At 47.5% G+C, this 15,666-nt stretch overlaps 1 protein-coding gene across 1 annotated transcript; it reads right to left on the bottom strand.

Moving 5' to 3' along the window:
* Positions 1 to 5,585: 5,585 nt before the first annotated feature.
* Positions 5,586 to 15,408, bottom strand: tcf19l (transcription factor 19 (SC1), like). Its single transcript, XM_084327499.1, has 5 exons — positions 15,288 to 15,408; positions 13,564 to 14,172; positions 10,827 to 10,996; positions 7,494 to 8,545; positions 5,586 to 6,037 (listed from the first exon to the last, which is right to left on the bottom strand). The coding sequence occupies exons 2-5, from the start codon at positions 13,844 to 13,846 to the stop codon at positions 5,683 to 5,685; spliced, it is 1,860 nt and encodes a 619-aa protein (XP_084183625.1). The 5' UTR covers positions 13,847 to 14,172; positions 15,288 to 15,408; the 3' UTR covers positions 5,586 to 5,682.
* Between the last annotated feature and the right edge of the window lie 258 nt (positions 15,409 to 15,666).

Below are 15,666 nucleotides of genomic sequence, written 5' to 3'. Positions count from 1 at the left end.
AGCCATCAGACTCTATAACGCATCACTGTGGCTCACTGCATCACTGAGCACAGGGTGACAGCAGCCATTAGACTCTATAACGCATCACTGTGGCTCACTGCATCACCGAGCACAGGGTGACAGTACAGCCATTAGACTCTATAACGCATCACTGTGCCTCACTGCATCACTGAGCACATGGTGACAGCAGCCATTAGACTCTATAACGCATCACTGTGGCTCACTGCATCACTGAGCACATGGTGACAGTACAGCCATCAGACTCTATAATGCATCACTGTGCCTCACTGCATCACCGAGCACAGGGTGACAGTACAGCCTGGCGAAATCTTCCTGGACACTAACATTTTTACACTTCTCACAATCTGCCTGGACACTTTACACTTGTTATTACTGTACACGTTTGGCTGTAGTTTATATTTAAGATTTTAGAATGTATATCCGGGACCGTATTTTATTCTTTATTCTATTTTATTCTTATTTTTAATATTATTACATTCTTATTCCTATCTTAGTCCTATTGACTACCAAAATGTTTATCGTTGTTCAATGTGAGCGATCTGTAGTGTAGCCAAATTTCCCTCGGGATTATTAAAGGATTTCTATTCTATTACCTTTCAACTATATAGTGACCTTTTGACCTCAGGACGACACTCTACTGTTGAATACATATCAACGCCAACAGAGCGTCCAGTTTAACCCTTTCACTCAGTGGCGGCCGCCACTGGGGGGCGCTAGGGTGCCGCCCCCCCTCAGGCCCTGCCCTGGTTATATGAGAGAACAAGAACAATTATTTTTTAGTTTTTTGTTTTATAGCCCTATAAATAATATAAACATGTTTAAAATGAATAATATTTACTCATTTTAAGTATGTTTGTGTTTCCAATGCACAATATAACGTTACTATATAAAATAAAAAATACTCGTTTTCCTGAACAGGAAGTGACTCACTTTTTTTAAAAATTTTTTTATTTCTCGGCCCGGGCTAGACGCGATAGCGCTCTGAGTGCGCGTCACTGTTCGATCGCTGTATCCGTCGCAGCCAATCAGTGCGTAACGCGTTGTGCGTTGAAATATGACTATTATGTTGGAATCCGGGCGCGATTTGAAGCGGTCTAGGCAGCAGCGTCAAGAATTTCTGTAGCCGCATTTCGCGGAGACGCTCTCTGATTGGCCGACGTCAGTTTTTTTTTCCGTAGCAGCATTTCGCGGAGACGATCTTTGATTGGCCGAATCCACTTTCTAATGTTCCAATTCGAGCTTATTCGGGAGAGTTGTGTTGTTGTGACTGAGATGCAGCTATTTAGAGTGTGACTGCAAGTTCTTTCGACGGTTAAGCTTAGGCACTCTTTCAAAGTTGGTTAAGGTTAGAGTTTGTCTTAGAGCATGGCGATAGAACGCCAGGTAGTTTGCAGTCTGTTCGACGTGGAAATGGACAAACTGTCTTGATGTGGTGCTAACAGCTAACAAGCTATATGGCGGATGCAGTCTGGTGGACAGTGTTCTGGATATACATCATCAACAGCGGATTATACACTTTATCAAGCCCACCACGTTTCAATTAAACAGAGTGAGTTGGAGGGACATGCACAATGGACAATGCAGTGGATTATACTTTATCAAGCCCTGCTGCCTGATCTGCTGTCAATTTAACAACAAGCTGGTGAGTCGCGATCTTTTTCTCTCTCTCTCTCTCTCTCTAATTTCGCCGGGTGTGGGGCATAACTACTCAGACAATGAATGGTAACTTGTTTAAAATTACGAGATATACAAATGTGTTTATTATTGAATGGATCTGACATCATCTGAGAGAGAGAGAGCGAGAGAGCTGTGCGTGTTTGTGTTGGGCTATTGGAAACGTGGTTGCATTTGACTGACTGATCATATATTGATCGATGGCAATGGTGATAATATTCGCCAATGCGTGCCTTGTACATGTTTGCAAAATGTTTGGTATAGCGCCCCTAGTGGAGAAGAATCCACAAGCCGCTACTGCTTTCACTGCTGCACTACCAAACGGTTAACCCTTTCACTGCGACAATACACAGAAGGTTAACCTTTTCACTGCCACACGACAGCAGGTTAACCCTTTCACTGCCACACTACAGAAGGTTAACCCTTTTCTATCACACTACCGTCTGTAGTGATAGTAAAGGGTTAGCCTTCTGTAGTGTGGCAGTGAAAGGGTTAAGACCCAGAGTCACTGTGGGATGAAAAGACAAGGAACGTGTTACATGCTTAGTGAAGATGATCAGTCAAGAAAGAAAACAAAAAGCGTTGATAAAATGCTTTTTAAAAGATCAACCAGAACACAAACAAACAAACAAACAAACAAGTGAAGACAGTCAGAAGGCAGATCCCAGACACCCGTTTTTTCCTTTTTATATATTTCTGTAAACACATTTGCTGAACAGGAAGACAGGAGGACTGATCTCATCCTTGTCCCGTGTTACAGCATCAGAACACCGCGCTGACCACCCATCATCCTGGAGCTCTCAGGCCCGGTCCATAGGGTGCTGAACACCCATCATCCTGGAGCTCTCAGGCCCGGTCCATAGGGTGCTGAACACCCATCATCCTGGAGCTCTCAGGCCCGGTCCATAGGGTGCTGAACACCCATCATCCTGGAGCTCTCAGGCCCGGTCCATAGGGTGCTGAACACCCATCATCCTGGAGCTCTGAGGCCCGGTCCATAGGGTGCTGAACACCCATCATCCTGGAGCTCTCAGGCCCGGTCCATAGGGTGCTGAACACCCATCATCCTGGAGCTCTCAGGCCCGGTCCATAGGGTGCTGAACACCCATCATCCTGGAGCTCTGAGGCCCGGTCCATAGGGTGCTGAACACCCATCATCCTGGAGCTCTCAGGCCCGGTCCATAGGGTGCTGAACACCCATCATCCTGGAGCTCTGAGGCCCGGTCCATAGGGTGCTGAACACCCATCATCCTGGAGCTCTCAGGCCCGGTCCATAGGGTGCTGAACACCCATCATCCTGGAGCTCTCAGGCCCGGTCCATAGGGTGCTGAACACCCATCATCCTGGAGCTCTCAGGCCCGGTCCATAGGGTGTGCTGCCACGACTCGCCCGTTACAATCACCAGTTAACAATTTATTTTAAATGCGATATGAATACAATGTGTTATTTATTTTTTACTGCAGAAAGACACCCGTTAAAAACAAGTTTTGTTTGTTACAATGACATGCGCTCCATAGTGAAGGACAAGTATCATTGTGATTTATCAAGTATCATTATGATTGATCAAGATTCACCATTATGATTTATAAAGACTCACCATTATGATTTATAAAGACTCACCATTATGATTTATCAAATCTTATCATTGTGATTTATCAAGACTCACCATTATGATTTATCAAGAATCATGATTTATCAACTCTTGATTTATCAAGACTCATCATTATGATTTATCAAGACTCATCATTATGATTTATCAAGACTCATCATGATTTATCAACTCATCATTATGATTTATCAAGACTCATCATCATTATGATTTATCAAGACTCACCATCATGATTTATCAAGACTCACCATCATGATTTATCAAGTCTAACCATTGATTTATCAAGACTCACCATCATGATTTATCAAGTCTAACCATTGATTTATCAAGACTCACCATCATGATTTATCAAGACTCACCATCATGATTTATCAAGACTCACCATCATGATTTATCAAGTCTAACCATTGATTTATCAAGACTAACCATTGATTTATCAAGTCTCATCATTATGATTTATCAAGTCTCATCATTATGATTTATCAAGACTCACCATCATGATTTATCAAGACTCACCATCATGATTTATCAAGACTAACCATCATGATTTATCAAGACTCACCATCATGATTTATCAAGACTAACCATCATGATTTATCAAGACTCACCATCATGATTTATCAAGACTAACCATCATGATTGATCAAGACTCACCATCATGATTTATCAAGACTCACCATCATGATTTATCAAGACTCACCATCATGATTTATCAAGACTAACCATCATGATTTATCAAGACTCACCATCATGATTTATCAAGACTAACCATCATGATTTATCAAGACTCACCATCATGATTTATCAAGACTAACCATCATGATTGATCAAGACTCACAATTATGATTAATCAAGTCTCATAATTATGATTTAACAAGACTCATCATTATCAACACTCATGATGGGCTCCTGACCATCTACTCTGGAGACGACAACATACGTGAGATACTCCAACAAGTGAGCTGGCTGGCTGCTGTGATGCTAGAACCAGTGCTAGCGAACCAGGCGAGCGTATTTCTGGGAACAAAAGCATTCATTCTGAACGTTACACACTGATGCTTGAAATGTGTGAGCTTAGTGAAACAAACATATAAAATGTTGCTACCATGTAACATCTCCAGTCTCTCTTTATTCATCTTTTTCTATTCTCCCAGCTGTTAACAGACTGTCATGCTAGCTAGCGAGCTGTACCCAGCATGCCGTTCAGCAGTGCAGGTGTTGGTAAAAAAACAAGGGCTTTAAAAAAAATTATAATATTTTTTTCGCTTAAACTATTCAATTCTTTTTATAATTGTATCAAATCTATGCCCATGCCTAGACAGTGGTCTGTAATAGTTAAAAGCAGTGTGTTCTGCCGTAGTGCTTCCAGAGTTATAGTAGTGTGCCACCCAGGTGAGTCAGGGTCCAGGAGCCACGGTAGGGTTCGAAATGACCTCCAAGACAGGAGCCCACACATGTGACAATAGTATGAAGTACTAAAGCAGCCCCATCCAGCCCCATGCAGTCCCAGACAGCCCCATGCAGTCCCAGACAGTTTGATTGGCCCCATGCAGTCGTCGTCGTCGCCCCCCCCCCCCCCCCCCCCCTCCGTAAGTCAGCGCCGGCCGCGATGACCGTTTCCATGGAGACAGCGTCTTGAGAGGAGGCGGCGTGTGATTATTTTGTATTAAACGCCCTCCGGGAGGCCAGTCTGCAGTGGCAGTGGAGCTCTGCGTTGGGGTCTAGCACGAGGCCAGACAGCCACAGTGGAGCTCTGCGTTGGGGTCTAGCACGAGGCCAGACAGTGGAGCTCTGCGTTGGGGTCTAGCAGGAGGCCAGACAGTGGAGCTCTGCGTTGGGGTCTAGCAGGAGGGTTGGGGTCTAGCACGAGGCCAGACAGTGGAGCTCTGCGTTGGGGTCTAGCAGGAGGCCAGACAGCCACAGTGGAAGTCAGCGTTGGGGTCTAGCACGAGGCCAGACAGTGGAGCTCTGCGTTGGGGTCTAGCAGGAGGCCAGACAGTGGAGCTCTGCGTTGGGGTCTAGCAGGAGGGTTGGGGTCTAGCACGAGGCCAGACAGTGGAGCTCTGCGTTGGGGTCTAGCAGGAGGCCAGACAGCCACAGTGGAGCTCTGCGTTGGGGTCTAGCAGGAGGCCAGACAGCCACAGTGGAGCTCTGCGTTGGGGTCTAGCAGGAGGCCAGACAGCCACAGTGGAGCTCTGCGTTGGGGTCTAGCAGGAGGCCAGACAGTGGAGCTCTGCGTTGGGGTCTAGCAGGAGGCCAGACAGTGGAGCTCTGCGTTGGGGTCTAGCAGGAGGCCAGACAGTGGAGCTCTGCGTTGGGGTCTAGCAGGAGGCCAGACAGTGGAGCTCTGCGTTGGGGTCTAGCAGGAGGGTTGGGGTCTAGCAGGAGGCCAGACAGCCGCAGTGGAAGTCAGCGTTGGGGTCGAGCAGCAGCCTCTTGCGATCCACGTGCAGACAGTCTATGTGGTACCATGCGTCGCACAGATCACACTGGATCCACTGCACCGTGTCTTGCTGGGGGAGCCGGCAACCCGGGGCGGCGCAGGGCTCCACCGCCCCCGCCGAGCCACCCTCCTCCTCCTCGTCCTCCTCGTCATCGTCATCGTCCGAGGAGGAAGAAGAGGAGCTGGAGGAGGAGGAGCCCGAAGAGGAGGAGGAGGACGAGGAGGAGGAGGGAGAGGGGAGGGAGGGTTGGAGAGGGAGAGGGTTCTTCCGAGGGCGTCCCCGTCGCTTACTGGAGAGGAGAGAGGGAGAGACAGAGAGAGAGAGACACAGAGAGATAGATAAATCATTTATTGCACCCTTTCTTCAACACACAACATAACATATCAAAGTGCTTGACTTAAACTTAAAAGTCTCTTGTAACATACAAAAGAACTCAAGTCTCTTTTCCTCTTACGTCCATGCACGGGACGTGCGTGCATCGGAGCACTTTGCTCTCGTCAGCTCAGGGCTGAAGCGCTCCGTCAAAACGACCACTTCCGGTTCTGACCGGACCTGAACTGACCAATCACTGCTGATGGCGAAAATGATTGATCACCGTTGTAGCCAACGAGCGTCCTTTGTCCCGACTCTAGCATCAGAATGGCGTTATTTTTTTTCTTAGCCGCAGTTTGCGGAGACGCTCTCTGATTGGCCACTGACGTTTCTGGTCGTGCGACATGTGCGGCCAATCGTGTGACGCCTGTTTCTTTCGCCGGTTAAGCTTAGGCGACTCTTTCGAAGTTGGTTAAGGTTAGAGTTTGTCTTAGAGCAGGGCGATAGAACGCCAGCCCTGATTCCAAACTCTAACCTTAACCAACTGAGAAAGAGTCGCCTAAGCTTAACCAGTGATAAACTAGGCGTTAGGTAGTTTGCTGCTGGTCGAGGCGGAAATGGGCAAAGACAGAGGCGTCACGCGATTGGGCGCACATGTCACATGACCAGAAACGTCAGTGGCCAATCAGAGAGCGTCTCCGCAAACTGCGGCTACGAAAAGAAATAACGCGTCAGAATGTTATGAAGTGGGCGGCCATTTTTGATAATCAAGCTGTTTCTACCGGTACACACATTACAAAAACCTTTCTACAAAACAAATTTTTCCGTGGGATTTTTATAAACTTTGGACTGTATGACTATAAGACTTCAGGCTATGGAACCATTGTGTTGTCCAGCTCCTACCTCTCACCTGGAACCCAAAAACACAGAATCTGGCGACAAGTCAACACAAAAGTAAGAAAATATATCGAATGTTGAATTAATAGCGTGTTTTGCTTTACATCGTGTAAGTGTGATAGATATCGCAACTGGGATTGTTCCGAAGCAAATAAGTCAACACGTGAATGCAGCGTGACGTGAATGCATAGGGGAATAGGAGCGAGTGTTTTAATGCAACCGATCTCCATTTTGACGCAAAAATGCAAATACATCAGAAACGTCATCGTTTAAAAAAAGTTAAGTAAAACTTGAACTTTATAAAAATTATTTAAAAAAATCATCATCATTTAGAAATGAGATCGCATAGGTCTATGAATCGAGATCACGATTTTCTTTACGATTAATCGTGCATTATGGTATAAATGTCAATTTACTAAATATAAAAATGAAATATGCATTAAATGTGTAGCTGGTTCAAGTCTAGAGCCAGGAAGTGAGTGACGAGAGGATGAGGTGAAGTGTGTCGTCAGCATACCACGGCGGCGCCCACTCACCCAGTCGAGAGGTGAAACCTGTTGAACGGCACCACCCGGGCACCGCCCTCTTTACAGATCCTCATGGATGGAGAGGCCAGGCTGTAGTTCTCTCCTCCCACCACCAGAGGGGGGTAGACCGGGGGGGAGCTGTGCGCCCTCCGCCTTCCCCGGGGGGCCGACATCGACACCGACGACAAGGAGGAGGAGGAGGAGAAGGAGAAGGCGCTCTTCTGTTGGCCGCGAAAGGCCGCGAGGTTGTTGGCGCCGCCGTGAGGCCCCATCCTGATGATGCGGTGCGGCTCCAGCTGCTCTCGCTTGACGTGGAGGGCCGTGAAGGAGACGTGGTGCTGGTTCTGGTGCTGAGCGGCAGGGCTGCTGAACGACACGTGGTGGTGCTGCTGGTTCTGCTGCTGCTGCTGCTGCAGTTTGCTGTTGGTCACGGCGCCGTGGCAGCTGCCGATGGTCCGCGTGCCGACGGGAAACGACTTGACGCGGTCGACGAACTGCCGGCGGATGTCGTCGTGGTGGTGGTCGCGGCCCTTGGCCTGCAGGGGGAGCTGCTGCAGTGGAGGAGGAGGTGGAGGAGGGTGGAAGCCCTCCGACTCAGACTTGTACAGCCGCCTCCTCTTCCTCCCCTTGGCCCGCAGTCCCTCCTCCCCCCCCCCTCCTCCTCGGCTCCGGGGCTCGTCGGAGCTGTCGTCCTCCAGCAGCACCGTGTGCGCAGACTTCCTCCGGCTCTTGGACGACGGCGGGAGGGACTTGGTGGAGGGCACGGAGGGCGCGGCGGAGGAGAAGGGCGGCGGGGTGGAGGGGGGCAGCAGGGAGGAGAAGGGGGGCGGGGGGGGAGGAGCCGGGGGAGGGGAGGAGGAGGAGCCGGGGGAGGTGTTGCCGTGGCTGTGGCTCCGCCGGAAGGTCCAGGCGCTGCCCTTCATCTTGCTCAGGCTGCCGATGGAGTCCAGGATCACCGTGGCCCGGTTGAGGGACAGCTTGGACAGGTCCAGGTTGGCGGCGGCCTTGCGGTCCAGACAGGTCCTGATCCGGTTCTGTAGGTCCGAGGAGAAGGTGCCCGCCTGGGGACGGCGTGTATATATAGGACACGTTATTATTATTATTATTAATGCCTTGATGCCACGTAATCCTGTCGATGTTATGACTTATATACAGCTGCATATAATCCATACAACTCAGCACGATAGCTGTATATATAGCGTAGATATATTATATATATATATTTAGTTATTCTTATCGTATATATATATATCTCTATCCACATACCTGCATATAATCATTTTTACACATCTGTAGATACTATATCTATACATATCCCTTACCTACTCTTACTACCATAGTGTCTTTATACCTGTATCACTGTACATATTAATACTACAACTCTGTACATACATCTGATACTACTGATACTAGGTCAGTTTTGGCTGTGATGGTTTCAGCTGTCTGTCCTGACTGTGGTGGTTTCAGCTGTCTGTCCTGACAGATGGTTTCAGCTGTCTGTCCTGACTGTGGTGGTTTCAGCTGTCCTGACTGTGATGGTTTCATCTGTCCTGACTGTGATGGTTTCAGCTGTCCTGACTGTGGCGGTTTCAGCTGTCTGTCCTGACTGTGGCGGTTTCAGCTGTCTGTCCTGACTGTGATGGTTTCAGCTGTCCTGACTGTGATGGTTTCAGCTGTCTGTCCTGACTGTGATGGTTTCAGCTGTCTGTCCTGACTGTGATGGTTTCAGCTGTCTGTCCTGACTGTGGTGGTTTCAGCTGTCTGTCCTGACTGTGGTGGTTTCAGCTGTCTGTCCTGACTGTGGTGGTTTCAGCTGTCTGTCCTGACTGTGATGGTTTCAGCTGTGCTGACTGTGATGGTTTCAGCTGTCTGTCCTGACTGTGATGGTTTCAGCTGTCCTGACTGTGATGGTTTCAGCTGTCTGTCCTGACTGTGGTGGTTTCAGCTGTCTGTCCTGACTGTGGTGGTTTCAGCTGTCCTGACTGTGGTGGTTTCAGCTGTCTGTCCTGACTGTGGTGGTTTCAGCTGTCTGTCCTGACTGTGGTGGTTTCAGCTGTCTGTCCTGACTGTGGTGGTTTCAGCTCCTGACTGTGGTGGTTTCAGCTGTCTGTCCTGACTGTGATGGTTTCAGCCGTCTGTCCTGACAGATGGTTTCAGCTGTCCTGACTGTGATGGTTTCAGCTGTCTGTCCTGACTGTGTGGGCAAAGACACAGCTCGTCACGCGATTGGGCGCAGATGTCACATGACCAGAAACGTCAGTGGCCAATCAGATTCGCAAAACGCACAACTCCGTTGGTTTTCGAATAGACGCGCCCTGGCTGTGGTGGTTTCAGCTGTCCTGACTGTGATGGTTTCAGCTGTCCTGACTGTGATGGTTTCAGCTGTCTGTCCTGACTGTGATGGTTTCAGCTGTCCTGACTGTTATGGTTTCAGCTGTCCTGACTGTGGTGGTTTCAGCTGACTGTGATGGTTTCAGCTGTCCTGACTGTGGTGGTTTCAGCTGTCCTGACTGTGGTGGTTTCAGCTGTCCTGACTGTGGTGGTTTCAGCTGTCCTGACTGTGATGGTTTCAGCTGTCCTGACTGTGATGGTTTCAGCTGTCCTGACTGTGGTGGTTTCAACTGTCCTGACTGTGATGGTTTCAGCTGTCCTGACTGTGATGGTTTCAGCTGACTGTGATGGTTTCAGCTGTCCTGACTGTGGTGGTTTCAGCTGTCCTGACTGTGGTGGTTTCAGCTGTCCTGACTGTGGTGGTTTCATCTGTCCTGACTGTGATGGTTTCAGCTGTCTTGACTGTGGTGGTTTCAGCTATCCTGACTGGTGGTTTCAGCTGTCCTGACTGTGGTGGTTTCAGCTGTCTGTCCTGACTGTGGTGGTTTCAGCTGTCTGTCCTGACTGTAATGGTTTCAGCTGTCCTGACTGTGGTGGTTTCAGCTGTCTGTCCTGACTGTAATGGTTTCAGCTGTCCTGACTGTGATGGTTTCAGCTGTCTGTCCTGACTGTGATTGTTTCAGCTGTCCTGACAACATTAATAGTAACATTAATCTATCATTGTACCTAGAGTCAATATATGCAAATGTTCTAAAATCTTTAGAAACACAAGCGGATTGGCTTGACAGCAAAGCTAGCCAACTTCACCCCCCATATATAGTTACATTTAGTCATTTAGCTGATGCTTTTATCCAAAGCGACTTACAAGTTATATATATTCAACAGAAACAAAAGGGTGGAAAATTGTAATGTGTATAATATATACTTTTGCAAACATCATTTTGAAAAGCAGATATGGGCTTATATATAACAGTATAATTGGTTCTATGCCTGACTTTGAACTTGTTTCACCTTAGGGATTGTGATGGCGTCAAAGTCTAGCGGGCGGACTTTAACCTTCTGGAACAGGAAGTAGAACTCTGGGCTTCCCGTCGCCGATTGGCCACCGAAGGTCAGGGTGTCGCCGTCCGAGAGCTCCCAGTGGGCGCCGGGCTGGAGGCGGGCCTCGTTCACCCAGGTGCCTAGCAACAGAAACCAGGCGGGGGGGTTATCATCACGGACCTCCTTGATCCTGCGCTCACAATGTTAGGGGCAATTTGTTTGATTAACAAAACATGCTAGATATCAAGTTTACAGGAGCGAGAGCGAGAGAGAGAGAGAGAGAGAGAGAGAGAGAGAGAGCGCAGCTGGAGGTCCTAACCGAAGTAAAGGAAGCTAAATAGCCTCCTTCTAACTAAGGTGCTCGCTAGAGTTGCCGCGGTGATGTGAAAATGTCTCATGACTAATGAACTCAACATGTCTGTATGCGTGTGTTTATACAGGCGAGAGAGGGAGACAGACAGAAAGAGAGACAGGAGAGAGAGACAGACAGAAAGAGAGGGAGAGACAGACAGAGAGAGGGAGACAGACAGAAGAGACAGGGAGAGACAGACAGAAAGAGACAGAAAGAGAGAGGGGGAGGGAGAGGGAGAGGGAGAGGGAGAGGGAGAGAGGGAGAGAGAGAGAGAGAGAGAGAGAGAGAGAGAGAGAGAGAGAGAGAGAGAGAGGGGGGGGGGGGGGGGGGGGGGGGGGGGGGGGGTATGTATCCATCTCTCTACAGGTGAAAATGTTTGTCAGCCAGTGAATTAATAGGTTGGTTAATGGATGGAACATCTCGTCATTACGTTTCTTCTCATATTAAATACAATAGGAGTGATTTAGTGTGTGTGTTAATGTACATTTAGTTTTCATATAGACATTGCCTTGTAAACGTATGTAATTACTTGTTGTTGTGTAGACCGGTCATTATTTGTCAGACGCATGTACTGTATATTGTGCTTTACTCGCAGATGGACCAGGGATGCAAATTAGGGCTCTAGCTCCATCAATGAATAATTCATCAGACGTGATGTTTTCGTTATACGTGGACACTTTCAAATAAACTGGAATTGACCTGATTGGTCTGTGTGTGTTCTCTCTCTCTCTCTCTCATCTTACCATAACAATCCTCTCTCTCTCTTACCATAACAATACTCTCTCTCTCTTACCATAACTATCCCCCTCTCTCTCTTACCATAACAATACTCTAGTCTCTCTCTCTCTCTTACCATAACTATCCTCTCTCTCTCTGTCTCTTACCATAACTATCCTCTCTCTCTCTCTCTCTCTCTCTCTCTTACCATAACTATCCTCTCTCTCTCTTACCATAACTATCCTCTCTCTCTCTCTTACCATAACTATCCTCTCTCTCTCTCTCTCTCTCTCCTCTCTCTCTCTCTCTCTCACCATAACTATCCTCTCTCTCTCTCTTACCATAACGATCCTCTCTCTCTCTCTCTTACCATAACTATCCTCTCTCTCTCTCTCTCTCTCTCTCTCTCTCTCTCACCATAACTATCCTCTCTCTCTGTCTCTTACCATAACTATCCCCTGGACTCTTACCATAACTATCCCCTGGACTCTTACCATAACTATCCCCTGGACTCTTACCATAACTATCCCCTGGCCTGGACTCTTACCATAACTATCCCCTGGACTCTTACCATAACTATCCCCTGGACTCTTACCATAACTATCCCCTGGACTCTTACCATAACTATCCCCTGGACTCTTACCATAACTATCCCCTGGACTCTTACCATAACTATCCCCTGGCCTGGACTCTTACCATAACTATCCCCTGGACTCTTACCATAACTATCCCCTGGACTCTTACCATAACTATCCCCTGGACTCTTACCATAACTATCCCCTGGACTCTTACCATAACTATCCCCTGGCCTCTTACCATAACTATCCCCTGGACTCTTACCATAACTATCCCCTGGACTCTTACCATAACTATCCCCTGGACTCTTACCATAACTATCCCCTGGACTCTTACCATAACTATCCCCTGGACTCTTACCATAACTATCCCCTGGACTCTTACCATAACTATACCCTGGCCTGGACTCTTACCATAACTATCCCCTGGACTCTTACCATAACTATCCCCTGGACTCTTACCATAACTATCCCCTGGACTCTTACCATAACTATCCCCTGGCCTGGACTCTTACCATAACTATCCCCTGGACTCTTACCATAACTATCCCCTGGACTCTTACCATAACTATCCCCTGGACTCTTACCATAACTATCCCCTGGACTCTTACCATAACTATCCCCTGGCCTCTTACCATAACTATCCCCTGGACTCTTACCATAACTATCCCCTGGACTCTTACCATAACTATCCCCTGGCCTGGACTCTTACCATAACTATCCCCTGGACTCTTACCATAACTATCCCCTGGACTCTTACCATAACTATCCCCTGGACTCTTACCATAACTATCCCCTGGACTCTTACCATAACTATCCCCTGGCCTGGACTCTTACCATAACTATCCCCTGGACTCTTACCATAACTATCCCCTGGACTCTTACCATAACTATCCCCTGGACTCTTACCATAACTATCCCCTGGACTCTTACCATAACTATCCCCTGGACTCTTACCATAACTATCCCCTGGACTCTTACCATAACTATCCCCTGGACTCTTACCATAACTATCCCCTGGCCTGGACTCTTACCATAACTATCCCCTGGCCTGGACTCTTACCATAACTACTCCGGTCTTTAATCTGGACCTTCCACCCCTCCTCCTCCGGCTCCGCCCCGTCCCCCTCCCTCTCGGCATGCAGCTCAGCGTGGATCCTCGACACCAGCGGCGAGTCGAGCGTGACGTCGCACAGCTCCGCGGCGCGGCCCAGGCGGAACACGGAGCGGGTCAGCGCCGGCCGGAACGTGTAGAGGTCCCGGGCAGAGTCCGGAGCGGCGGAGTCCCCGGACGACGAGCCGATCCGCAGGAGCTGGAAGCACGGCTGGACCCCCCCCGACAGCATGACAGACAGGCTCACCAACCAATCGGATCGTCTCTCTCTGCCACCGCAACGCACACACTGGCTCGGTGCCCGCTGTGGGCTTAGGCGTGGCGACGCCCCATGGCTGAATGATGAGAACGACGAGGTCGTAGCTTGCTTCGCTAACTTATCACCGGCAACGGCGTTTTGTACCGTTAACAAGACACAAGCAGAAGCCTAAATGGACATGCAGGAAGACACTGCGTGTCTTGTTTAACGATTAGATCAAATAGTGACGTGTGTAAAGGTTCAAACGGTTGTCAGTTGTTAGGAAACCCGGCGGTGTGGCGCGGTGGACGAGGTCCCGTCTGGAAAAGACAACAAAAGCAAAAACAGGAAACGTAATGAGACCAACAACAACACTGATGCGACTGAACGACAACGTCCAGAATATAAAAGTTGAGACCATTAGACATGTCACGGAAGTTTAACTGCAATCATGACCAAACATAACATGTATGTGTTCAATGATGCCGTTCTCTTTGATCTCTTACTAGTTACGCTGTTGGCCAGTATGACTTGTTACTACCATAGTGTCTTTATACAGGTAAAATATAAATGAGTACTAGTACTGAGTAATAGTGCTAATCAGATGCATGTACAGAGTTGTTGTATTAATATGTACAGTAGTAATAATAATAATAATAATCAAATAATTATACTGGCCAGTATGACTTATTACCATATACATACAGGTATAAAGACACTATGGTAGTAAGTCATACTGGCCAGTATAATAATTATTTGATTATTATTATTACTACTGTACACTATATTATTAATACAACTGTGTATACATCTGATTAGCACTATTACTCAGTAGTACTCATTTATATATTTTATACCCAGTTTAATCACCTGTATATTGCTGTTGCACTGTTACATTTGCACTCTGGATGACACTTATTTTCGTTGTACTGTACTTGTGCTGCTGTATATGATGATGACAATGAATGCAATCGAAACTAAAAGGTTCTTTATGAATATCTAGGGTAAGATTTGGTTTCTGTCCCGACAGACTATGGCAAAAGTTGTTACAAAACAGCACTGGCACGGAAAGGTAGGCGTCGAATTATGATTTTAAAAGTAAGTTTGTTAAATAAATATAACGCAGTACAACACGTCCCGCACCGCCTGCTTGCATGTAATGGACCCAGCCCACCAGGGCACAAAGCAACAGCAGCAACAACACAGATCCATTTGCACGGATGGATCACTGTCATCAACAATCATAATGATTTTTGCATATACAGTTAAATGCATCCAACTAGATATTGGCAATGTGCATCGATTAAATGTACACAAATAATAATACGAATATGAATTGAACGTTATAGGCGTGATAATGTGGCAGCAAGTGAACAGGGCGACGTTAGTTCCTTGTTGTAGGACATCCCATAATGAAAGTCAAAGCCACACTTACAGACAGCTTTACTCCGCACACAGGAACGCCGACTTGTTGATATCGTCGATTGTTCAGTTCGCGAATAATATAGCGTGGACTTTAAATAATCCACGTTGTTTTTTTAACTATTTATTTTGATCAAAGTTGTCGTTTGTCTGTTTCGCGTTTCTCTGCAGGAAGTCCTTTGAAATTTGGCGCGCCAGACGCTGGTGTTTCCTCTGGTGTTTCCTTGCGCGAGAATCGACGTCACTTCCCGTCCCGCCCCGGGTTGGCAGACAGATTGATTGATTGATTGATTGAAAAGTTTATTAACAGATTGCAGAATGGGTACAGTACAGTACAGCTCAATACACACAATTGTTAAGAGGATGCAGACCTGAGAAAGACTTTCGTCTTG

This window comes from Notolepis coatsorum, assembly GCF_963971535.1.
Source record: "Notolepis coatsorum genome assembly, chromosome: 13".
Taxonomy (NCBI): Eukaryota; Metazoa; Chordata; class Actinopteri; order Aulopiformes; family Paralepididae; genus Notolepis; species Notolepis coatsorum.
This window is presented reverse-complemented; position numbering and strand designations above follow the sequence as displayed.

Coding starts and splice junctions, on each gene's coding strand:
- tcf19l (XM_084327499.1), bottom strand. CDS start 13,846: ATGCTGTCGGGGGGGGTCCAGCCGTGCTTCCAGCTCCTGCGGATCGGC. Junction 10,997..13,563: donor TAAAGACCGGAGTAGTTATG/GTAAGAGTCCAG, acceptor TTCTGTTGCTAG/GCACCTGGGTGAACGAGGCC. Junction 6,038..7,493: donor AGGTTTCACCTCTCGACTGG/GTGAGTGGGCGC, acceptor TCTCCTCTCCAG/TAAGCGACGGGGACGCCCTC.